General features: G+C 43.0%; 1 protein-coding gene across 4 annotated transcripts; it reads right to left on the reverse strand.

Moving 5' to 3' along the window:
• Positions 1–902: 902 nt before the first annotated feature.
• On the reverse strand, positions 903–24,772 carry lrrc3b (leucine rich repeat containing 3B). 4 transcript variants are annotated; one of them, XM_029166961.3, is made up of 3 exons: positions 24,615–24,772; positions 23,598–23,641; positions 903–6,063 (listed from the first exon to the last, which is right to left on the reverse strand). In XM_029166961.3, exon 3 carries the CDS (start codon positions 5,915–5,917, stop codon positions 5,135–5,137), a length of 783 nt encoding a protein of 260 aa, XP_029022794.1. In that variant the 5' UTR covers positions 5,918–6,063; positions 23,598–23,641; positions 24,615–24,772; the 3' UTR covers positions 903–5,134. The 4 variants fall into 4 exon arrangements, with proteins under 4 accessions (XP_029022794.1, XP_029022795.1, XP_029022797.1 ...); XM_029166962.3 differs by lacking the exon at positions 24,615–24,772 and adding an exon at positions 24,340–24,467; XM_029166964.3 differs by lacking the exon at positions 24,615–24,772 and adding an exon at positions 23,737–23,862.
• Between the last annotated feature and the right edge of the window lie 286 nt (positions 24,773–25,058).

A 25,058-nucleotide genomic window follows, 5' to 3' on the forward strand; every position in this document is an offset into this window, starting at 1 on the left:
GCCCACCCTGCTTGTTTGCCTTGAAGGGGTGGGATTCGGTCCCTCCTCCTGAGACCACCCTCCGCCCGCCCTGGTTTGGGGGGGGGGGCCTCCGTGGGCCGTGGAAGACGCCCTAAGGGGGGGGTACTGTCACCATCTGGGTTTTTGTTTTATTCTGAAGGACTCTGGTTTCACTCGCCACGTTTCGGTTTCCTGTTTTATTTTGTAGTACTTTCGGTTTCTGTTTCCATCTGGTTATTTCTCGCTTCATGTTCCGGTTGTCATTACTCGCACCTGCCCGTCATTTAGTAATCAGTCCTCAGTATTTAAGCACCAGTATTCACCCAAGCAAACCGCCAGATTATTGAGTTTCCAAGACCACTTTCCAGCGTTCTCGTATAGCTAACCTGTTGCATGATCCTGTTTGAACCTGACCGCCGATTCCTGCCTACACCCTGTCTGTACCTACGCCTGGAGATCGTGGTATCGTTCCCGACTGTCTGACCGCGTCTTTGTCTAGCCCTAGTCTGTACCTCTGCCGAGCTCACCTGTGTACCGAACCCTGCATGTTTACTGGACCTGATCTTGCCTGCTCCCTTTGTGCCTTAAACTGAGTCTGCACGTTTTGACCTGGATCGCCTGATTACGTTTTGGTCAACAAACATTGTTCGTTAACCATAATCCTCGTCCACACTGTGCATTTGGGTCCTCTCTCTGCCGTTCCTGACACTTTACACTTGACAAGCTAGAATATCTATAGAACCTGGCAACGAAAAGTCAAGCGTCACTGCATCCATGATGCCTTTTACAGTATATAATATTCTAGCTAAATGGTAGGTGGCCCTGCATCAATTTACTAGATCCCCTCGCTACATTGTTCATTTACAGTCATAGCCACGTCGATAAAAGAAATGACCATAAACCAATGCATACTTTCTTTATTTAATATTTCTTTTCATGCCATTACAACACAACCATGATAGTCAGTGCTAATATTTTCATTCTCAGCTGTCACTCAGTCTGTCTCACACACACACTGGTCTGTGCACGGACAACTTCAGACAACACTATAATTTAGTGTGAAAGCTTGTTACATCAACATGGTGGATATGTTTTTTTTTTCTTGCTTGCAAAGTAAAACCGAAATGACAAATGCACTAAGCAGTGAGATCATACATGGAAAAAATGAAGATGTCACTTTTAAAGTGGAGAGAAGAGAAGTATTCAGGCACTTAGAAATACTCTCGTGTCCTTGGCTACACTGTGCTTCTTTACACTGGACATGCATATAGACAATCCTAATGCTGTCATGAGGAGTATGAGGTTGCCTCTACAACACAAGGCTAAGGGATGGAGCACATTTAAGAACAACTAATTAAAGGGATTTCAAGTATCTCACACAACATCAAAGTTCCTATTTACACCTAATTCTAGTCTTCTATTCCTATTTATTCTTGTTGCATACAGAATCCCCTAAGACACCAGTGTAACAACCAGTATTGTACAAATTCTGACAAACATTTAAAACGTAAACTTTTACAAGATACAGTGTAAAAGTGTTTTACAAGATAAAGTAACACCAACACCCAGTATCAAATATGTCGAAGATCTTTTCAAAATGTCATTTGAATTAAGTAGGTTTAGTCTGGGAGAAAATACAATAAAATTATTTCTTTTTCAAGATCATTTTGATTCATTTGAGAAAATGGCAGTGTTAGTTTTCTCTTCAGACGTTGCCTGGACCACTATTGCACGCGTCATTACAAGAACACAACGCATGCGTTGGAAACCTGACTTGTAATAGCGAGGCTTGTATGGATTTACTAAAGCTGAGACTAGTGTATGCTGTTGGGTAGTTTGAAAAACCTGCCTCCCCTTTGAAATGTAGGAAAGGAATGGAGCTGATAAAATGATGATGGTAACAACTCTAAATCTGAATGTGATAGACCTGCTTAACCACAAAGAATTAACAAGAACAAGCCACATAAACTGACATTTATTCTTGTGCTTACCTTTGACCATCAGTACAAATGATGGACACAAAGACTGACTAACAGCAGTTGACTAGTGAACACAACAGGAACACACATACAGTAGACTTCACAAACCGAAGGGTGAAATATACAGTGCAGCCTACCCGAACGCACTGTTGAGAGAAATCCAGAAACCTTGGATATGAGAGTGCATGGACTAAACAAGTGATCTCAGACAGACTGTATTGATTAGAAGATTACTGACTGGGGCACTTGATGAAAGAAGCAAATGAGTGTCATAAGCATGTGAGTCATCAAGTCTCTCAAAGGCAATGACAACAGGTTTGTTTGTGTCTGGCACATTATTGACCTCGACAAAGGTTGGAGTTCAATCCTTGCCTCCACTTTTCACACAATCTCTCTTCATCTTTGCCTTCTCTTTAGCTACCGTGTGTTATTTGGACAATCCATCTAAGTCAGACATGCTACAAATGCTTGCTGCTTTAGTGGCATATTACTGTACTGTATATCCAGCCTATAATTTTAAATGTGAGGAGGAAAATCATCCAGTGTCATCATTAGTTCTAGGGCAGTGGATTGGTTTAAAGATGGCCCCTGATGTTCAATAATCGGTAACTGTTCGATAATTCTACTGTCCATGGCCCAGATAAAGCGGGTATACGATGCCTTGCTGGCTGTATCAAAGTTACTAAACCAGCACTATTTTTTGAGCCACTTTAGGAGGTAGTGTCAGAGTGGTTGACTGGCATAAGTGTAACAAACCTGTTTGGTTTGTAGGAAGCTTTGTAATGTTTTAATGGTTTTTTCTAGTAATACCTGCTACATTCAAGTACAATTTTCATACACTGTGTTTGTGTGTTATTACTGATACTTCTAGCTTCGTTTGACAAACGTCACTATAACACACAACGACATAAAAGGGGTAAACAGAAAGGATAACCATCTCACAGTTACACAAGGGTTTCTGTCTTATAAAAAAAATTTCCAGTCATGGTAAAAGCAATGTAAAAACTCATATTTCCAATGTTTTTTGTTTTTCATTGCACATGATTCTCACTTTTCACAAATGTATTCCACACGTGTTGCACAGAATGGACTTTTGTTATTACGCTACGTGGCAGAAAGCCCAAGTTGTTGAGTGAGTTCTGGTTAATTTTGATTCTCTCTTTTTGTAATAAAGTTTCCAACAGCTGAGCCACAGCTGTTGGACACACAGCCTGCAAGTGGTTCCTGTGAACTTAGCGCTGATCATTCTTTTATTGTCATCACTTGTTCCTTAAGACTACATACAATACGTGACCAATTGAAACCAACCCCTTAACCTTAAAAAAGTTACACAGGGTAATTGGGAAATTTGAAAACAATTTCACCCCTTTGTGATATCAGTTACAGTTTCATTATAAAGTAACAGAATACATACATATGTTTTTTTTTTTTCATTTTTGGTTACTGCACCTGTTTTGTCAACCTAATGCCAAATACAGCTCCCTATAGACAACCAGCACTGAAATGACACAGCTATAGTTTCATGGATGTCTGTGCAAAGCCCATTTCACAAAAAATATGTTAAGTTGCAGGTAGTATAAAGAAGGTCTTAAAACTACTCATGGTTTTTGAAAATATGACATGCTGACTGCTGCCAGGCTGTTCAACATGTATTCACTTAGCACACAGATGATGGTAAAACACAATCATGTTAAGTCTAGGCCACACATGTTGAAAAACAGAACACACCCTGATTTCTATTTCCCATTGCAAATTTGCAGTTTATTTTTTAGGAATCAAAATCAGGGTTAGTATGAAGACGTACGTCCAGCATTGTTTTCAGAATCAATGCAGTTGTGGAGCTTTATCACTTTTATGTTAGTATATTGCTGCCTATAGAAACAGTTTTACTGTGTGTGATAAAAGCGTTCCAATAAACAAAATTAGACACAACTTTACACAAATTATAGCAATCTAGTAAGACCTTATTGGATGTTTTGGCTGCATTATTTGGTTGCATAAAAACAAATAACATAAAACATAACGTTTGTGATAATACAGTAAATGACAGAAGAAATGAATAATGCCTTATCAAAATAAAATGTCTAATTGAATATACCAGCATTAAGCTCTGTTGTCATTAGTGCATCTGAATTTATTTTGTCAGTATCTTGTGTAGTGCGGCTGATACTTAAATGAACACGTGTAAATGTGTGAATATCATGGTTCATGAGCTAGTGATTGAGAACTTATTATCTAACATTTAGAACTATTTACTGCTAAAATGCTAACCTAATCCAGTATATGTTGTGGAAGGGTTGGTTAATCTGACCTTCAGTCAGATAAAAAGTCTAACTAGTTTAGGAATTAGATTAGTTAAGACATATTCATTTGTATTATTAAAATGGAAAATCAGTAAAGTGCAGTATAGATGTATTTCTCTTTCTTGTGTTCTCATTAACATGTTTTTCTAAATTGCCTATTTACGTTAATGACAGATTTGGTTGCCTGTACATGTATAGTTAACATGCATTGTGGCACATACTGTATAAACTCTCCCCCGTGCTCTAACTTGTTTAATTGAGCACCCCACCCAGCCTTGCACAGAGCTACACAGAAGGCTGGCAACAGGCAAGTAAAAGAGTAGACACCCCCAAACTTAGAACTGCGTCTGTAGTCTAAAAGTGAACAGAGACAGAAGGTTTCAGCTTTAATTTAGCCAAAATTTGTCCCTTCAAATGTGCAGAATTGGCCCCAATACCAGTTCTAAGGATCATCTTAACACAGAACAAGCAGAGATTTTCATTGACATTTAAGTAGCATTTGTTTTCTGGGATTAAATATCATGTTTTAGAAATATATTACCTTGTTGATTTTTAACCTGAGATTGATTTTTTTAAAGATCTCATAAGATATTTTGTACAAAAAAAACAAAAAACAATATTAGTGCCTAATAAACTGGTCTCCCTTCTCATCCTTTCTCAGTCATGGACAAGTAAATGCAAAGACATACAGTACCACAAAATTTTCAAAATACAAAGATTGGTCTGAAGTTTTGGTGCTCACATAAGCTTAAAGTCTGAAATAGGAAACAATACAAATGTCAATACTGTTACATAAACATTTTGGTGTTCAGTAGGTTTGTTTGTCATTTTTGACAGTCACATTTTTGACTGTCAGACAACAGTGCTAATGTCATCAGCCTCATCTGGTTTCTTGGGTTTGCTGGGAAGAGACTTGAGGTACTCCAGGTGACGCCGGGCATCCTCCTGGTTTTGACGAACGTAATACACTACATAGGAAATGACCATGGCAAACCAGCCAAACATGGTCACAAGCATGGCGTAGTCTGTGGTCCTTTTGGCTAGGTTACAGAGATCAGTGTCTACTGCCAAGAATGGTCTTCCCTCCAGGTCATGAAGCTCGGAGCTTCTGCAGAGGACTCGGGCAGTGGCCTCACGATTGTGCGCCATTCCACTAATAGCCTGCTGGAGGGCACAGTCACAATGCCAGGGGTTATCATCCACAATGACTCTGGCCTTGAGCCGGGCAAAGGCATCCTTGTGTACGCTAGTGATGCGGTTGTGGGAGAGGTCCAATACCTGTAAGGTCCCCTCTATACCACTAAAAGCCCCTTCCCCTAAAGTCTCCACTGCATTGTAGGAAAGATTGAGCTCCCTCAAGACCCTAAGTCCATGGAAAGCTTGATCAGGCACAGCTCCTATCTGGTTATGGTCCAGCCTCAGCAGGACGGTGTTAACGGGGAGGGTAGGGGGGATCTCTTTGAGTCGTGACTGACTGCAGGTAACGTTGAGCCCATGAAGGTGTGGGTCAAGCTGGCAGATGCAACCCTTTGGACACATGCTGGCCGAGGGGAAGCACAAGGCCATAAGGACAAGGCTCTGAAGGAGCAGGCACATGGGGATGGAGCGTGACAGCCACAAGTCCAGCAGATTCATACTGACCAGCTGTCAACAGCATCCCGCCTGGGGTCACAACACCAAAGATGGTCCCTTACATGCATTGCATATTGGCAATCAGTCCTTAGTGGTTATCCACTGGAGATGCGGGAGTATGAACATATGTTACCATACTGCACTGAAGCCTGAAATCAGATCAAAGAAAAAAAGAGTGAAACATTTTATCCAAGCAAGATACTTATTAAGCAAGATATTTATTTTAGCTATAGCTTAAAGTCATATACTGACTACTGTATATTAAACTAGTTTTCCTCTAAACACATTTCTAAACACATTACCTATATAAAGATGTGCATTTTCAGTACCTAAACGTAACCCTTCCGTAAGTCCCAAATCACAAACAGACCACTACAACCAAAAGCAATGACTGATTTCGATTAAGTGTCAAAGAGATTCAAGCTTTCAATTTTGTTAAACAATTGTTAGCAAATTCTAAATAAGTAAAATATAAGTGAAGCCATCCTTTAAGGCAGTAGTTCTCAACTGGTCTGGCTTTGGGACCCACCATCACCCCTTAATAACAAGCTGTGACCAAAATCAAGGAAGCTTATCAAAATTCATAAGGCTGACATACAGTAACAATCATTATCATTTCAGCAACATTTTTCTAAATTTAATCATTTTTATAGACTCAGTTGGTGTTTTCAATGTAAAATACATTTACTGAAATTATATAGTTTTAGCTATGAATATTCAATTTCAATTCAATTCAATTCAATTTTATTTATATAGCGCCAAATCACAACAAAGTTATTTCAAGGCACTTTACAAAGTAAGGTTTAAAACCTCACACAACTAAACCCAACAAATCCCACATACAGCAAGCATTTAATTTGACAGCAACAGTGGAGAGGAAAAACTCCCTCTCTAACGAGGAAGAAACCTCCAGCAGAACCAGACTGGATGTGGGCGGCCATCTGCCTCGACCGGTTGGGGTGAGAGGATAGAGAGATAGAAAAGCACAGCAACAGCAACAAGCAACAACAAGCAACAACAGAGCACAGGCAGGATGGTAGGACCAGGGACTGGATGCAGGCAGGATGGTTGGATCCGCAGCTGCCCATCACAGACACCAAACTTTGAGTCCAATGATACCTGTGGGTGAGGACAGAGAGGGAGAAAGAGTGGGGGTGGGGGGGGAGAAGCACAACTACTGGACAGAAAGAGACAAGGTTAGTTAAACATGGGACAATGATGGGTTATGGGACAGAGGAGGTAGAAGGAAACAGAGGAGCTCAGTGTATAAATTAAGTCCCCCAGCAGTCTATGTCTATTGCAGCTTAACTAAGAGATGGTTCCTGTGACTAACAATAATTGCCAGTGACCTGAACCATCTCTAACTATAAGCTTTATCAAAAAGGAAGGTTTTAAGCCTAATCTTAAAGGTGGAGAGTGTGTCAGCTTCTCGAACCTGAAGAGGGAGCTGGTTCCAGAGGAGAGGAGCTTGGTAGCTAAAAGCTCTGCCCCCTGTTCTACATTTAAACACTCTAGGAACCGCAAGTAGCCCAGCGCTCTGAGAACGAAGTGTTCTGCTGGGAGCATAAGGAACTATAAGGTCTTTAAGATAAGAAGGAGCTTTATCATTGAGTACTTTGTATGTGAGTAGGAGAATTTTAAATTCTATCCTACATTTTACAGGCAGCCAGTGCAGAGAAGCTAATGTAGGAGAAATGTGATCTCTCTTTCTAAGTCCTGTCAGAACTCTGGCTGCAGCATTTTGAATGAGCTGTAGGTTTTTTAAGGAGCTGTTAGGACATCCTATGAGTAAGGAGTTACAGTAGTCCAGCCTAGAGGTAACAAATGCATGGATCAGTTTCTCTGCATCGCTCTGAGAGAGGATGCTTCTGATTTTAACTATATTTCTAAGGTGGAAGTAGGCGGTTCTGGAGATTTGTTTAATGTATGATGTAAAAGAGAGATCCTGGTCAAACATGACACCAAGGTTCCTCACAGTAGTGTTGGGGATATGCGAGGAGCACAAATTATAATAATTGGATTTATAGCTCCTGAGTGGAGATACCAATTATGTTTATAATTTAGATTCACAAATCTTGGTTATTAGCTTAAATATATATAACTATATGACAAATGTCTATAGTTTGGCAAGTGAAACACTTACTATTATTGATTTAATAATCATTAATTGAATTAATAATTACTTAATTTACGGGGCACCACCCTGTTTCCAGGGACCAATAACCGATTTGGAATAGCCAATACAGTCTCATTTGTATTTAAGTTAGTTGAAGGGTGAACTCCGTACCATAGCCGACTCAATTCACTAGTGCTGCAAAACCATATACAAATAATCACAAACAACGACTAGTTAAATTATGAACGCTTTATTAAACAGTTAATATTAACTCTAGTGTCAACACTATCTTGAATAACTCAGCAAATCACAACTTAATTATATGGTGTGTTCGTCTAGCGTTCTGTATGTGTATGCGCGTTACCTGAGATAAGAGGTGTGTGTGTGTGTGTGTGTATGTGTGAGAGAGAGAGAAAGAGAGAAGAGGAGGAGGAGGAGAGCGCCCCCCTTTGGGGCGTGGTGAGGTGGCACAGCTGCGCGCGTGTGCCGTTGAGCCCTTTGAATAGAGCGCGCGTGTCTGGCGCTCACAGGGAAAGAAGCGTGTAAAGGAGTGTGAAGTGGGACTAGCGTGGATAAGGCTCGTGGTCACACAAACACGTGGGGCTATATTCTGCGATATAGTCACGTGATCGCGGAAGCGTGCAGTGGTTGAAACGTGCGCTTGGCGTGGTCGCAGCAGAAACAGAGCACTACACAGTGACACAATAAAGCACTTAAGCTAGCGAAATCACAGGTTACAACACTTCAATGTGCACCTCTTAGATTCACGTAGATCTGTAACAGCGTTACAGTCACGTGATCGCGGAAATACACAGCGGTCAGATCGTGTGTGCAGGAAAAGAAACACAACAATAAAACAATTACTGATACCCTAAGAGTTCTACTCTGCTCAGACTTAAGAATGCCTCTGCCTTACTGCTCAATCCTGGTGAGAAGCTCCGGCGTTGCGTGCGTGCGTGCGTGCTTGCGCTGTTGCGGTCCGGTCCGGTCCAGGTGTGCGTCGCGGTGATCGCGTCGTGATCAGCTGATGCGGCGGCGAGTGAGGCGGTTAAGCTGGCGGTTTCCTGCCGTATGGCTGGAAGTAGATGGGTGATCAGGCCCGTTCTCTGTGACGACGTCTCCGTTGGTTCAGCTGCTGGCTGCGGTGGAGGCTTCAGGCGTGCTGGTGCCGAGGGAAGCTCCAGGTGGGGCAGCGAGAGGGTCGAAGAGAGGAAGGGGAAACGGGAGATCGAAGAGAACAAGGGAGAGAACAAGGGAAGGGGAGATCGAAGAGAAGAAGGGAGAGAACAAGGGACGAGTCTTCGGTCACAGCGACTTTTATAACCGTGTTTTTGGTCACGCCCGTCCTATTGTTTGGTCCAATCAGGACGGCTGACGTCCAAGTTTCTCCTCCGTTTGTCGCTTGTGTCAGCGGGAGTTGGATGTCAGCGGGGGAGCCAGGTATGGGTCCCCAGCCTGGCGCCTGGTTTTGGCGCTGAGATTTGAAATCTCTTTGTTCTCATTCACTACTATCAGGATGAGGACTTTACATGCAGGCCGCAGTGCCTCCTTTGTCTGAGCATGTGGGACCTTATGTATAATCTGTTATGAACAGAATTATTATTATGAGGTCCCCCAACATCCCCCCTTTTTGTTCCGAATGATGGCGTGTCAGCCGTCGCTTTGGAACAAGACGTTGAAAGGGTCCATGTGCTCTGACAGGTTCGTTGAGGTCCTCAGTGTACTTGTCATCTCCTGTGGGCATTATCAATGTTCATTGACAGTCCATGTATTCCAAACAGTCCTTGTTTGCTAGAGTTGGAGGCAAGTCTGAGCATTTTAGAGGCATGTCTGAGCAGAGGCAATAGCATGTCTGAGCAGAGGCAATAGCATGTCTGAGCAGAGGCAAAAGCATGTCTGTCTACAATCCTAAACCATATCATTTCCTATGTATTTCTTAGGTGAAAGAAAACACGAGAAAAGAGAGGGATAGATGAGTGAAGAGAGGTGTGGTTAGTGTTTGCTGGTCAACTCGTGAAAGAGTTGTTAGCTGGCAAGGCGTTGCCAGGTTGGTGTCTTTATGAAGTGTACATGTTTGTGTCTGGTGTGGACTACAGTGTGTACATTCTCTCGTTGCATGAGATCTATAAAGACATGGACCTGCTTCTAGATTAATCTAACCACAATTGGTACTGCCAGGGTTGTGGTACCTGAAAGGGATGCATAACCGTGGTGGTAGTGGACACAAGGCTTTCCTTTAAAAGGCTTCAACAGAAACTCAATAAGTTGCTACTGACTCTGACCGAGGAGCTAACTTGCAGATGAGATTTCATTAGCCTACCTAGCTACCTGTACCTGAATTATCTTCTCTGATTGTCCTGGAGGGTCTCAGGAGGCTGCAAAATCATTTAGGAGAAGAATGAACTATGTGTGGCTTACACATTGTTTAGGCTCATCCAGAGATCCAGCTATTCCTACCAGGTTGCTGATAAGATTTTTGGGACCTACAATGGATGCGGACTAGTTCTCTTTATACATATCACGTTGTGGCATGGACTAGTCTACCCTCGCCTTTGGGAGCTGGGACTGCTCCCCCCTTTTGGTATGTGGATGTGTTTGACGCAGGCTTGGTGCCTGGTCTAGGCCACCTATGTCTTTCATACCTAGTGTGATAGGGAAATACGCCTGGTGTAATCCACTAGTGGGGAGTCAGTGTCTGGCTTCTGTTGAGAGGTCTGAAGGAGCAGCCGAACTGTTAGGCCTGTCAAGTTCTTTTAGGGCTTCCTCCACGCATCTCCGTACCAGACTTACAATGTCCACCTCTGAGTCTTCCCGTGACAGGTGAACTGGACTGTGGTCCCTGTACCTACGGTTCAAGTTCTGTCTGAACCGACCTCTTCCCCCTCGTGGGTGGGAACGAGGTTGTTTTGGCCTTGAATTACAGCATTGAAGAGGCTCATCTTCCCGGTTGACTGTGTCAACCTGCTGGCGACGTGACCTGCGGTTTTGAGTCTTCCTTTGCCCTCGTCTGCTTCTCTTAGCACGAGGCATTTCGTGGCCTTCAAGTGTTAAGTCAGACTTTTGATGGGTCTGGATACTAAAAACTCTGGCGTCCGCTACAGGTCTCCTAATGGGGCGTACACGCGTTTCCCATACCAGTTGGGCATATCTCACAACTCCCTGCATTGTGCGCCTGCCTGTCTTACAGTGCATGGCGACATCAAATTGGATGCTGTCATGGAGATTATGCAGGAATAAGGACTGGAATGTACTGTCTTCTTCTAGACCTGGTGTATTCCGTCCTTGGAAGTAGGCCTTTCTGAGGCGTCTGTAATATTCTTTGGGAGGTTCATTTCTTTTGTGTAAGACATTGAACGCTTCAAAGATAGTTGCTGCCGGGTCAGAATATGGGGCATATTCTTCTCTTAAAGCTCGACAGAGTGAAGAGTATTGATCCCGAATGGCAGGCTTGAGTGTTTCCATGAAGACATGGACACTCCTGGGTGTAGTCTTCCAGATTAGCTTTAGTTTCTCGCGAGCTGTTGCATGAGGGAGGTCCAATAAGCAACGATCGACTTCCTGCAAGTAGTCGTCTATGGTAGAATCATGGCTCTTGGGGTCAAAGCACTCAATGTCCTTGGCTAGGGATTCAAGCTGGCGTAGGCGCAAACCTAAGTTTGGGGAAGGATAAGCACTATCAGAGTCACTTGAGCCTGTGTCGTCCCACTGGTCGCTGTAACGTGGGTGAACCCGACGCTGCTTCCTGCGTTTGAGACGAGGTGCTTTCTCCAACAGGGGGCTTAACCTACCACTGTCACTCTGGTTCTCAGGTGAGTTTTCCCTCCTCAGAGTGGGGGCATTCCTGTCCTCAGTGCATGAGGGGGAGTAAAACAAGTTTGCTCTGGATGCTTTCCTGTGCACTGGAGTGCTAGTGTCCCTGTACTCAGCCACTGTAGTGGTCTGAAAACCTTTGCCTTTGGCTATCTCACTGGTAACACAAGTAGCTGTACTGAGCTGGTGCTCGTAAGGAGGTGGCTGGGGGGTCTCTAGCCTCTGGGCGAGAGCCACTGCGCCTGCTTTGGGCATCTGCAGCTTTGCATGTGATCGGTTTGTTTGGCTGTCAAGAGGCAGGGGCTGCTCAGCCTTCCTGGGAGCTAGCCTACTCTCACCATCTACGCCTGACTTGGTCAGCTCTGGTCTCCTTGGACTGGCTGCCGTGTCTACCTGATCACTCTGGCTCTTCCTCCTGGCTTTCTCAACCTCTTGATGGGCCACTAGGAGACTAGATTGTAGGGCGTCATGGTCCTGCTGCAATCTCTCCTTATCTTCCCGGAGCTGCTCCAGCTCTTGTTTCGTTACCCAGAGACTCTGCTTGAGGCGGGAAACGGTCTCCTGCTCAGCTTTGTAGCCACTGCACACAAGGAAGAGCTTCTTTTCGTACTCTGCAGCCTTCAGCTGCACCTTGCGGTGGCAGAGTAGAGCTAACTCACCCATTACCTCTTGGGCCAGGTGAGTTTCCGTTGAGGGCTTGGTCATGTAAGATAAATACCTCTGCAACTCCGCTTCACATTCATCAATAGTATAACTATTGAGTTCTTCTAATTCTGTTACTGACACATCTAAGATCTTTGCAACAACTCCTTGAAAGTCTAAGTTTCCCTGCTTGGGGGAACGTTCAGCACCAGATCTCCAAAGATTCACGTTGCCCATTCTGGTTCTGAGGAGCAATGTGGTTTACAACTACAGCTAAAACAGTGGTGCACAGGTGACACTTCAACCTGTGGCTTACTTGAATGTTTATTATGTGTTAGCGGTGGAGGCTTGTCTGGGTTTTTCTTGCTGAAAACCAACCTTGGCTCCCGTTGCTAACTGAAAAGGTACTAAGCCTACTCACTTTGGTTTCAGTGACGGCTTGGCACAACTTATTCTCAATCTCTGGGGTTGCTATGCTAATGGTAGCATGCTAACATGCACACACACAAGCTGACATGTGGTAGCTCATTGCTAAGCTAACGTTAGGCTAACAAAGCACAGCTTGGTAACACTGATGGCAGCTAACCCTGAGTTAATAGCTAAGATAGTAGCTAGGCTAACACTAGTACCACTGGTGGTTTGGCAACCTATGCTAAAGCTACACTTGGCCTCTTAATGCAAATTGGAAGCTAAGTTTCTAGGCCCACTCTTCCTACTGCAGTTCTCAGTAACTAGTGTTAAAGCAAAGGGCACCTTGGTTTCTGCCACACACAGTTATGGATTCTTGCATCCACCAGTAGATTATTTGTACAGATTTACAGCACGGTGAATAATCTTTGTCGGCCTCACACGGGGCACCAATTATGTTGGGGATATGCGAGGAGCACAAATTATAATAATTGGATTTATAGCTCCTGAGTGGAGATACCAATTATGTTTATAATTTAGATTCACAAATCTTGGTTATTAGCTTAAATATATATAACTATATGACAAATGTCTATAGTTTGGCAAGTGAAACACTTACTATTATTGATTTAATAATCATTAATTGAATTAATAATTACTTAATTTACGGGGCACCACCCTGTTTCCAGGGACCAATAACCGATTTGGAATAGCCAATACAGTCTCATTTGTATTTAAGTTAGTTGAAGGGTGAACTCCGTACCATAGCCGACTCAATTCACTAGTGCTGCAAAACCATATACAAATAATCACAAACAACGACTAGTTAAATTATGAACGCTTTATTAAACAGTTAATATTAACTCTAGTGTCAACACTATCTTGAATAACTCAGCAAATCACAACTTAATTATATGGTGTGTTCGTCTAGCGTTCTGTATGTGTATGCGCGTTACCTGAGATAAGAGGTGTGTGTGTGTGTGTGTGTATGTGTGAGAGAGAGAGAAAGAGAGAAGAGGAGGAGGAGGAGAGCGCCCCCCTTTGGGGCGTGGTGAGGTGGCACAGCTGCGCGCGTGTGCCGTTGAGCCCTTTGAATAGAGCGCGCGTGTCTGGCGCTCACAGGGAAAGAAGCGTGTAAAGGAGTGTGAAGTGGGACTAGCGTGGATAAGGCTCGTGGTCACACAAACACGTGGGGCTATATTCTGCGATATAGTCACGTGATCGCGGAAGCGTGCAGTGGTTGAAACGTGCGCTTGGCGTGGTCGCAGCAGAAACAGAGCACTACACAGTGACACAATAAAGCACTTAAGCTAGCGAAATCACAGGTTACAACACTTCAATGTGCACCTCTTAGATTCACGTAGATCTGTAACAGCGTTACAGTCACGTGATCGCGGAAATACACAGCGGTCAGATCGTGTGTGCAGGAAAAGAAACACAACAATAAAACAATTACTGATACCCTAAGAGTTCTACTCTGCTCAGACTTAAGAATGCCTCTGCCTTACTGCTCAATCCTGGTGAGAAGCTCCGGCGTTGCGTGCGTGCGTGCGTGCTTGCGCTGTTGCGGTCCGGTCCGGTCCAGGTGTGCGTCGCGGTGATCGCGTCGTGATCAGCTGATGCGGCGGCGAGTGAGGCGGTTAAGCTGGCGGTTTCCTGCCGTATGGCTGGAAGTAGATGGGTGATCAGGCCCGTTCTCTGTGACGACGTCTCCGTTGGTTCAGCTGCTGGCTGCGGTGGAGGCTTCAGGCGTGCTGGTGCCGAGGGAAGCTCCAGGTGGGGCAGCGAGAGGGTCGAAGAGAGGAAGGGGAAACGGGAGATCGAAGAGAACAAGGGAGAGAACAAGGGAAGGGGAGATCGAAGAGAAGAAGGGAGAGAACAAGGGACGAGTCTTCGGTCACAGCGACTTTTATAACCGTGTTTTTGGTCACGCCCGTCCTATTGTTTGGTCCAATCAGGACGGCTGACGTCCAAGTTTCTCCTCCGTTTGTCGCTTGTGTCAGCGGGAGTTGGATGTCAGCGGGGGAGCCAGGTATGGGTCCCCAGCCTGGCGCCTGGTTTTGGCGCTGAGATTTGAAATCTCTTTGTTCTCATTCACTACTATCAGGATGAGGACTTTACATGCAGGCCGCAGTGCCTCCTTTGTCTGGATTTGATGTCTTTTAAACAACCCTGAATTTTGACTAGTTGATCTGTTTCATTTGGTTCCAAGGACATGTATAGCTGAGTATCATCTGCGTAAAAATGAAAATTAATAGAATGCTTTCTAATAATCTCACCTAGAGGAGACATGTATAAGCTAAACAGAATTGGACCCAGCACAGAACCCTGTGGAACTCCATAGCTAATCCTTGTGCGTGTGGAGAATTTATCATTAACATGAACAAACTAGAATCTGTTCAACAAATAGGATTTAAACCATCCCAATGCTGTTCCATTAATCCCGATTCTATGTTCTAGTGTCTGTAATAGAATGTGATGATCAATTGTATCAAATGCAGCACTAAGATCTAACAGGACAAGGACAGAAACTAGACCATTGTCCGAAGCTAATAGAAGATCATTAGTGACTCTAACCAGAGCTGTTTCTGTGCTATGATGTTTTCTAAATCCTGACTGAAAATCTTCATACAGGTTATTCCCACTAAGGTGGTCAGATAATTGTTTAGCCACGATTTTTTCCAGAATCTTGGAAATAAAGGGTAAATTTGAAATGGGCCTATAGTTGGCTAGTTGTCCAGGGTCAAGGGTTGGTTTTTTCAATAGAGGTTTGACCACAGCCACCTTAAAAGCCTGTGGTACATAGCCTAGTTGTAAAGATTGGTTGATTTGATTTAATATGGATGAGCTGATTAAAGGTAGAACTTCTTTGAGTAATCTGGTTGGGATTGGATCTAAAAGACAAGTGGACGACTTGGAAGAGTTAATTATTGAGGTTAACTCCATATGAGTTATGGGGGAGAAGCTGTCTAGGTAAGACAGAGGATTTAATAAATTTAAAGTTAATGGATCTAGACAGTGCTTTCTGTCATTTGGAAGAAGTCGCTGCTGAATGTTTTTTCTAATGATAATAATTTTATTAGTAAAGTAGTTCATAAAGTCATTGCTGCTGAGATTTAAGGGGATAGTAGACTCAATACAGCTATGACTCTTTGTCAGCCTGGCTACAGTGCTGAAAAAAAAACCTGGGGTTGTTTTTGTTTTCCTCAATTAGGGAGGAATAATATGTTTTTCTAGCAGCACAAAGTGCTTTTTTATATTTCATTAGACTGTCCTTCCATGCAATGCAGTTTACATTTATTTTGTTGGAACGCCACTGTCTTTCTAGTTGTCTAGTCCTTTGCTTTAGACTGCGGATGTCTGAGTTATACCACGGAGCTAACCTCCTCTGATTCACTGTCTTCTTCTTCAGAGGAGCCACTGTGTCTAACATTGTACGTAGAGAAGCTGCAGCATCATCTACAAGACAGTCAACCTGTTCATAAGGATTAAGGTGACTGTTCTCTGTGTATCTGCAAGACATTGAGGCAAAAGATGATGGAATCATCTGCTTGAATCTGGCAACAGCATTGTCAGATAAACACCTGCTATAGTAACATTTCTTTCCAGCTGTTATAGGGTCAGTTGTGCTAAATTCAAAAGTTAATAAGAAATGGTCAGATAACAGAGGGTTTTGGGGAAGAACTATTAAATTATCAATTTCAACTCCATATGTCAGGACAAGATCTAGAGTGTGGTTAAAACGATGAGTGGGTTCATTTACCTGCTGTGTAAAACCAATAGTGTCTATTAAGGAGTTAAAAGCAGTGCTGAGACAGTTGCTGTCAACATCTACATGAATGTTAAAGTCTCCCACTACAATGACTTTATCTGTGCTAAGAACTAAGTCAGATAAGAATTCAGAGAATTCAGTTAAGAACTCTGAATATGGAGCAGGAGGACGGTAAACAATACAAAACACAACTGGTTTCTGAGTTTTAGAGTCTGGGTGAGAAAGGCTCAGAGTGAGGCTCTCAAATGAGTTATAACTATGTTTAGGTTTAGGAGTAATTAATAAATCTGATTTATAAACTGCTGCTACTCCTCCACCTCTACCTGTACTTCTTGGAACATGATAGTTGATGTGACTCATTGGAGTCGACTCATTTAAAGTAACATATTCATCCTGCTGCAGCCAGGTTTCAGTGAGACAGAACAGATCTATGTGATGGTCACTTATCAAGTCATTTATTAAAAAGGATTTAGATGAGAGAGATCTGATATTTAATAAACCACACTTCATTAGCTTACTATTACTTTGTTCCGTAAGAGGAACTGTTTTGATGTTTATTAAATTCTGGTAAGTCACTCCTCTTTGATTTGTTTGTGACTTGTATAGTTTAGGTGGTCGAGAAGCAGACACAGTCTCTATGCGATAACTAAGACTAAGAGTGGGTCGCGGCTGTAGAGAACATGCAGAGAGGCGTGTAAGACTGCGACTCTGCGTCCTGGGCTCCACTCTGAGTTGTCACGGAGTGGGGGGATTAAGCAACATGGCCATGTTACTAGAGAGCAGAGAGGCTCCGTTCAACGTGGGATGGACGCCGTCTCTTCTAATCAGCCCAGGTTTTCCCCAAAAAGTGCTCCAATTAGCCACAAAGCCCACATCGTTTGCAGGACACCACCTAGACAACCAGCGGTGGAGCGATGACAGCCGGCTATACATGTCATCGCTGGTCACATTGGGGAGGGGTCCAGAGAAAACTACGGAGTCCGACATTGTTTTGGCGAACGAACACACCGACTCAATGTTAGTTTTAGTGACTTCCGATTGGCGTAACCGGGCGTCATTAGCTCCTGCGTGTATTACGATCTTAGCGTACTTACGTTTATCCTTAGACAGGAGCTTAAGATAAGACTCAATGTCGCCCGCTCTGGCCCCAGGCAAACACCTAACTGTGACCGCTGGATTCTCTAACTTCACGTTTCGGACTATGGAGTCACCAATGATCAGAGTGGGTTTCTCAGCGGGTGTGTCGCTGAGTGGGGAAAATCTGTTTGAAACGTGAAGCGGTTGGTGGTGCACCGTGGGCGCCTGCCTAAAGCTACGTTTCTTACGAGCCGTGACCCAGTCGTTGCCCAGCTGCCTGGGACCTGCCGGGGGACTGGTAGCAGCTAAGCTAGGAGGCTCCGCACCGGCTAAAGGGACCTGGCTAGCTGGCCTGTTTTCTAAAGTGCGAAGCCGAGACTCTAAGTCTAACAACCTCGCCTCCAACCCTGCAACTAGCGTACACCTATTACAGATACCATTACCATCACTAAAGGAGGCGGAGGATAAGCTAAACATAAGACACACCGAGCACCGAACAGAGCGAGAGGGAGAGGAAAAGGGGGAAGCCATAGCAGGAAAGTAAGCTAGGAGCTACGCTAGCGGAGAAAACACTTAGATAACAGTGTAAATTAGCAGGACGTTTAATGAAAGGAAAAGATGCTTGAGTGTTACAAGCTTGTTTTGAAACTTTTAGCAGTCGCTATCGGATATAAAACGATAATATTTAGAGCGGAGAGTAACGCTGTACACACACAGCGGCAGCAAACCTCAGTAACCGGAAGTGACGCGATACGCTTACCGTCAGTCAGCCGTCAGTCAGTTGGCATCAGTGTAACAATTTGGATCCTGTGGTGGGTGTATAGAATTCTCACTGAACCTGTGACAACCAACACTACATTATGGAACAATTCAGTTTTCTAAGTTGCTGTTTTTAGGGAGACATATTAGCGTTTTTCCTATGTTCAATTAGTCAACTGGCAGGTGCCAGCTAGCATTAGGGCATAATCGCCACCTACAGTTGAGGAGTGTGAAGACAGCACACCAAAAAACCACCAACAAAAAAAAAAACCCTGGCATAGGCTGGGTTATTATGAAAATGTACGTCCAGCATTGTGTTTAGAATCAATGCAGTTGTGGAGCTTTATCACTTTTATGCTAGTTTATTGCTGCTTATAAAAACAGTTTTACTGCGTGTAATAAAAGCTTCATAATAAACAAAGTTAGACAAAACTTTACACAAATTATAGCGATCTAGTAAGACATTATTGGATGTTTTGGCTGCATTATTTGGTTGCATAAAAACAAATTACAAAACATAACTTTTGCGATGATACAGTAAATGACAGAATAAATTAATAAGGCCAAAATAAAATGTCTAATTAAATATACCAGCATTAACCTCTGTTTTCACTAGTGCTGGCAACCCAGTCATGGTTCAAAACCCATTTTTGGGTCCTGACCCCGGGCTGCATGAATGACTGTCTTTACATAGTGTACATGGGCCCTGGACCAAGGCACTGTTTGACACAGTATCTTGACAAATGCAATTGTAAAGAGTGGGAAATAGACAGACAGCGATTTTACTATTCCCATGAAAATGTTCCTTTAAAAAGACAAAATACAGACTGGCGACAGTAGGATGTCATGTGAGGGATGGCCTGATGTCATTATTGGCAACTTGACCTCCTAGGGCTAAGGTCCTAGTATTCTGGCCTATGCTTGTAACTAGACCCATTCATTTCAATGGGTTTCATCTACTGTACATATTGTAGCTGCAAAATATCTGCCATTTCTAGCCTCATACACTGCGCTCCAGTTTGAACTTGAAAGCTTGTTTGTCTCTACGTATCAAGATAAAGCTCCTTCAAATGTTTAGCTCTGTGCTCTTCAGGGGTTGGTTGCAACACACTGCAACTGCTGCACATCTATTTTCTTAGAGTGAAGTCTCCTTTCAAAAGCTATGTTTGTTAGACAATGAACTGAGATGATTTTTCCAAATTATCTTAAAAACCACTGATGGAGAGTTAGAGTAACTTGCTGTTTTTCTCGCAGACCATGCCATCTGCCTCGATCGATTTGGGCAAGGGGAGGCGGAAGAGAGAAAAGGACAAGCAGAGTGCAGGTGGATCAGCTGGGTCAACAACTGCAATACTAAGTGATTTGGAATCGAGCCATATCCTTAAACAGGTCCCTTCATGGCCACCACAGCAAGCAAATGAAACCTCTGTACTCTTCTACCACTTTAAATCAGTTTCACCTCATTGCACAATTACTGTTTCCACCCTCAACTATCAAAACAAAATAAACGAACCAGACGTATACTGTAGGCTGCATGCGAACTGTTTCAACAAGACAAACTGATTTTCCTGCTGATCACCTTGTTCAGGTGTGTCAGTTAGCTGCTGATTGACTGAACACCTGGTCAAGGAGATCAGTATCAGCTGGGGCAGGGAGAGTTGGACACCAGCAGGACAGTGGCTCTTGAGGACCAGGGTTGCAGACCCCTGCAACAGCTACTGACATAGGACGCTGTAAACACTAGCAAAACGAGCCCAAATGCAAAACAGACAAATGGAAGCGGAGGCAAATGACACACACAGACCTGTAAGAAACTTCGGTGGCCGGAGGAGTTAACCGTCACAGTATTCGCTATGCATCGTCTCCTTTTTAGTAATCTCATTAAGATATGCAGTTTTTATTTTACTTTTATACTTCCAACCAAATATTCTTTGCATCATAACAAGTTGTTCAGCAAATATGTTTTTTTATGTTTTAAAGACTCCATACTGTATACACTATATATCTGTCTGATTTGGGACAATTTGATTTCATTTTACAAATTAAGGAAGCAGTTCTCTTAACATGTACATTTACACAAACATTTAAACAACATTTTTCTGTGTACCAAGAGGTTTTCTATTGGTTTAAAAACCTACATGTAGCATGTACTTAAAGCACCGTGCTTCCAATGGCAGTCGACAATCTCAGACAATTAGATCTTTTGTTTGAAACTGTCATAAATTCTACGGTAGCAGCCATAGCTGTTGGGATAGGTTTAAGCAGAAACTAAATATGGCTGCATGCTACAGGATAACACCTAAAAAAACCAAACACACTAGATGCACAAATCTTGAGTCAGGAAGTACGATTACTGCATCAGATGGTCAGATGTTCAACTGTACGACATGTTTGAAATGAGTTGGACCGGCAGGCAGAATTCCTCTGTGCCACTGACTCGCATGGTTCTGATTCAAGATGAAGCAATTTAGAGGTACAGTAAACGCGATTGTTTCTACACACACCAAACTGCTTGCAATCAGTATGCCTTTTTTTGGAGGAGCTCACAATCAAAGCATAATTAGTCTGCTGGTGAGAAGCACTCAGACTATATTAACAGGGATGTTTTCCCTGCCTAAAAGCAAAGCATAGTGTTTTCGAGCATGTGTTGCTCCATGTATATCTTGTAGACAATGAAATATGATGTAGAAAATCCAGCAGGAGGAAGAGATTTGTGTCTTTTAAAGGTTATTAAATATCAAGACAGAGCAGGGGGTTTGTAATACTGCCAGACAACATTTTACAACTTGGCATTGTTTCATATTTAGCTGTACTGATGCCAAGGTACGAAGGGTGACAGATGATATTACTTTGCAGAGAAAAGGCAGAACCAAAATCTGCTTTTACCACCCATGCCATCTGCAGTGTTTTAGATGGCCTCTCCTCATTGTCCTCACTGGAGATTATTTTAAAGCTCTATCAGAATCCGCCTCAGTAACACTAGCCGATAGGTCGGGCATATAGACAAACTTCAAAATGATCGCAAAAGGTCCAATTTTCCCAGTGAAATGACCATATAATTGGTTAAAATATGCTAGATATTAGATTATTTCCTTGTTTTAAAGCTGCACAAAGCTGGTGTTGGTGACTGGACAGCCTGCTCGGTATCATCTGCCATGTCGGCGGATGGTGAACTGAATGCTGTGTCTATATCGCTTTCTAGTCTAGAAAGAAACTAGACAGCATGGCCTTATGCAACATCACATAACCCTATAGTGATAACATGTAGTATAGTAAAAGTGTTACCAGTGCAGCAATTATGTGAGTAGTTCAACAACCCAGTTCAGAGGGCAGCAGCGGCAAGTGGTGCTCATGGTCACAGTGATATAGTCGACACACGTCTCCTGTTGTTCTCTTCTCTCTTCTCTAGCCCCTCAGTTTGTAAAGTGCCTTGAGATAACTTTTGTTGTGAATTGGTGCTATATAAATTAAACTGAATTCAATTGAACTAAATTGAATAATCAGTTTATTCGGTAGTCACAGATGTGTTTCCATCGACCATTACTTTTTACTTCACAGTTGCTTTACTAGTGTGTTTAACTCTACACTGCAACACTGGCTTTAAAGTAAAGCTTCATCCATTTGCAGTACTGTACATTCTTACTAGAGCAGAAAACAACTGTAATACTCAACATTTTTTAAAAATTAGAAACACCAAGCTTTTAATGCTTAGTATGACAATTCATACGTAGCTCTAAAAAGAAATAACTATTTTCATTATAAAAAGTATAAATAAATGTAAAATAAACAGATTTTTTTTTTCCTCTAGGTGTGAGTGATTCTCTGCCTCTACACTGTATATGGCCCTGATGGACCGCGATTCTGTCCTCTTGCCCAACCAGTAGATGGTACAGTATAGGCTCCAGCATGGCCCTTACAAGTACAAGATGAGCACAGAAGTGAATCCCCACAGACTGAGCCTTGTTCACGTGAGCACATCACATTTGGGCACTTTCACAAAATGTCTCTGGTGATTAGTAGTCAATGTTAAATGATCCTCTACACTGATAATGTTGAGACTATCTGTGCATTAACCTGCATATTTGTCCCAGTGGTACAGTACATTAGATGTATAAAATCAGAACAGATTTGGTGTGGCTAAGAATGGCTAATAGATGCGGCTGTTCAAGAAAGTCAGTTTTCACTGTTATCCAACCAGAGGATACCTCTATGAGGGCAAAAAGGTCAGATGCCTGTATTGAAGTAACCACCCTCTCCCTATCATTTAGTCCCTAAAGCTGTTAATGACTGATTTTTTTCCTTTGCCCACAACTGTGTCCAAGCAAGTCTGAGTTGTCAGAGTCAGAGTCCAAGTTGTCTGGTAGATTGTTAAAACCTAACAGATGGGAATGGAAATGAAGTCGCTATTTTTGTTGTTTAATTTCTAATTTGGTATCCACTTCATCTGTTCTTTCAGTCCCTGGCTTAGCTGTGCTTTTGCAGCAAACATGCCAAATCGGTAGTTAAAAAACATCTTCATCAAAGAAAAGAAAGCTGCATTTCAGGAACTGTTAATGATCCTGTCATTGAATGTTTGCGGAACTATTCTAATTAAAGATTCAGGAAACTGTTCCAGATTTGGATCTCCGGCAAAATGTAATTGATCAAAATTTTGACTCATAAGGTAATCTGCTGTTGTCTCTAAGAGATCCTAAGAGATCCCTTGTACCATTTTTGATATACGGTGGTATACAACACATATATATATATTGATATACAAAGGTATATAGATTAAACTTTTTGCCCCGACACACAAAAGATTAAAAGGCATCACTGGGAATGGACTGTGTGTTTAGCATAAATAAATTATCATCTGAGCCTCTTACATTACATGCCAATAGACAATCCTATTGCACAGTCACCTACTGTATGAAGGATGGCACTGAATTTTAATTTGTCCCGTTATTCCGTTGTTCTCAACGCACAGCAATGCACCAGGCTTGGCCTTAAAACGAGCCATAGAAGAGTCTGGATGCTCTAATTGATGCTTTGCTTAATGAGAAGAGCGTAAAAATGAGAATGAAATGAGGCAGGACTCCATGACTGTGGTGGGTCCATACCTCGTCTGTCAGTGCTGTCGGTGCCGTCTTGTGAATGGAACAGGCTGTGGAAAAACAAAACATGAATCAATTCCTTCTGACCGCGGGTAACAACGGGGGGATACGAGTAGAAACCCCGGAGAACCAGCTGTTCGCTTACATATGAAAAAGCTCGGTGCCTTAACGCAACTAATTAACTGCCGCATGCATGTCATCCACGGAGACAGACGCGCCTCTGCAAACACAGTTTGCAAAAACTGGGACATAAAATATCATCACTGCAATCAGTGTATCTGTAAAACGTAATCCGGAAAACCTGAGACTGTTTCAACTGTGGCCGCCGCCAATGCTCATTTTTACGGGAAAGAACGTCACGCAAAACACAATGGAATCGTTTTCAAATCCTATGTGTTCATCGTCACTGGCAAACGGTACATTAACTATACGTAAAATACTATGGAGCGTATGAATCTATAGATGTCATAATATAATTCGGCATCAAATTAAAACGCCCCAATGCAGGTCCTTTCACAATACTTTAACTTTTCCAAATGGTTCGCCCTGGTCGCTCCCACCTCAGCAGTACATTTCATTGGGACGCGATCGCAATAAACTACAGGAGAAACAGTCATAAAGCTGCAACTACGCAAAGAAACGATAACTAATTTGGTTTTCATTCAATGCCGAATTAATGCTAGGTCTCTGTTGACTGGAATCCCACGTTTGTTTTTTGTGTTTCACGGTGTGCGATTCCAGTAATTACCAAAGAAACGTGAAAAAAATCTTCTTAGAATGGCGCCTGGCGGAATATCCTCCGTGAGAAAACATCACGCACCAGTCTGCAGCACCAAAGCTTAACTGTGAGAAAAGCCACAATGCCGAAAACCACCATATGCATCCAGTGTATAGACGTCAAAGATCAAAACCTCTTCCTCTGTGACAAAATGAATGAAGGCAGGCAGCAGAGCAGCGGGCAGGCAGAACAAACAATACAGCAGGGGCATGCATAGGAGCAACAGGCGACACAAGTCTCCCCACCTGCAGTCAGACTCGGCGGCGGATGAGAAAGTGTCCATATCACGACAAGACGTCCAGACAGGAGGTGAGGGCAGGCTGCGTCCTGGGCGGCCCGCTCGCCTATGCACAGGTCACGGCGTCAATTTGCATCACTACCTTTCAGTATGAAACACCGCAAAGGACTGAGTGTAGAGAAAGGGAGGGGTTCGCCGCGTGAAGTCACGGTGTATCGGAGACAACACCACTTCCGGTGTTATGCCGAGATCTGCGTCCTAGCACCTTAACCTGCACCCACCTTGGTTCGCTGCACGGAACAAGACAATGGTGACTAGATTTATCATGCTTTTTATTGTTAGTTCCCAATATACTTACAGCTGGCTGCTAATTCAAAATGTTGCATTTAGTATATAACAGCTGCAGCCCTGCTAAGTATACCCATGTAATAATAAGGCATAGGGCTTGTCT

Source organism: Betta splendens, chromosome 11 (assembly GCF_900634795.4).
Source record: "Betta splendens chromosome 11, fBetSpl5.4, whole genome shotgun sequence".
NCBI lineage: Eukaryota > Metazoa > Chordata > Actinopteri > Anabantiformes > Osphronemidae > Betta > Betta splendens.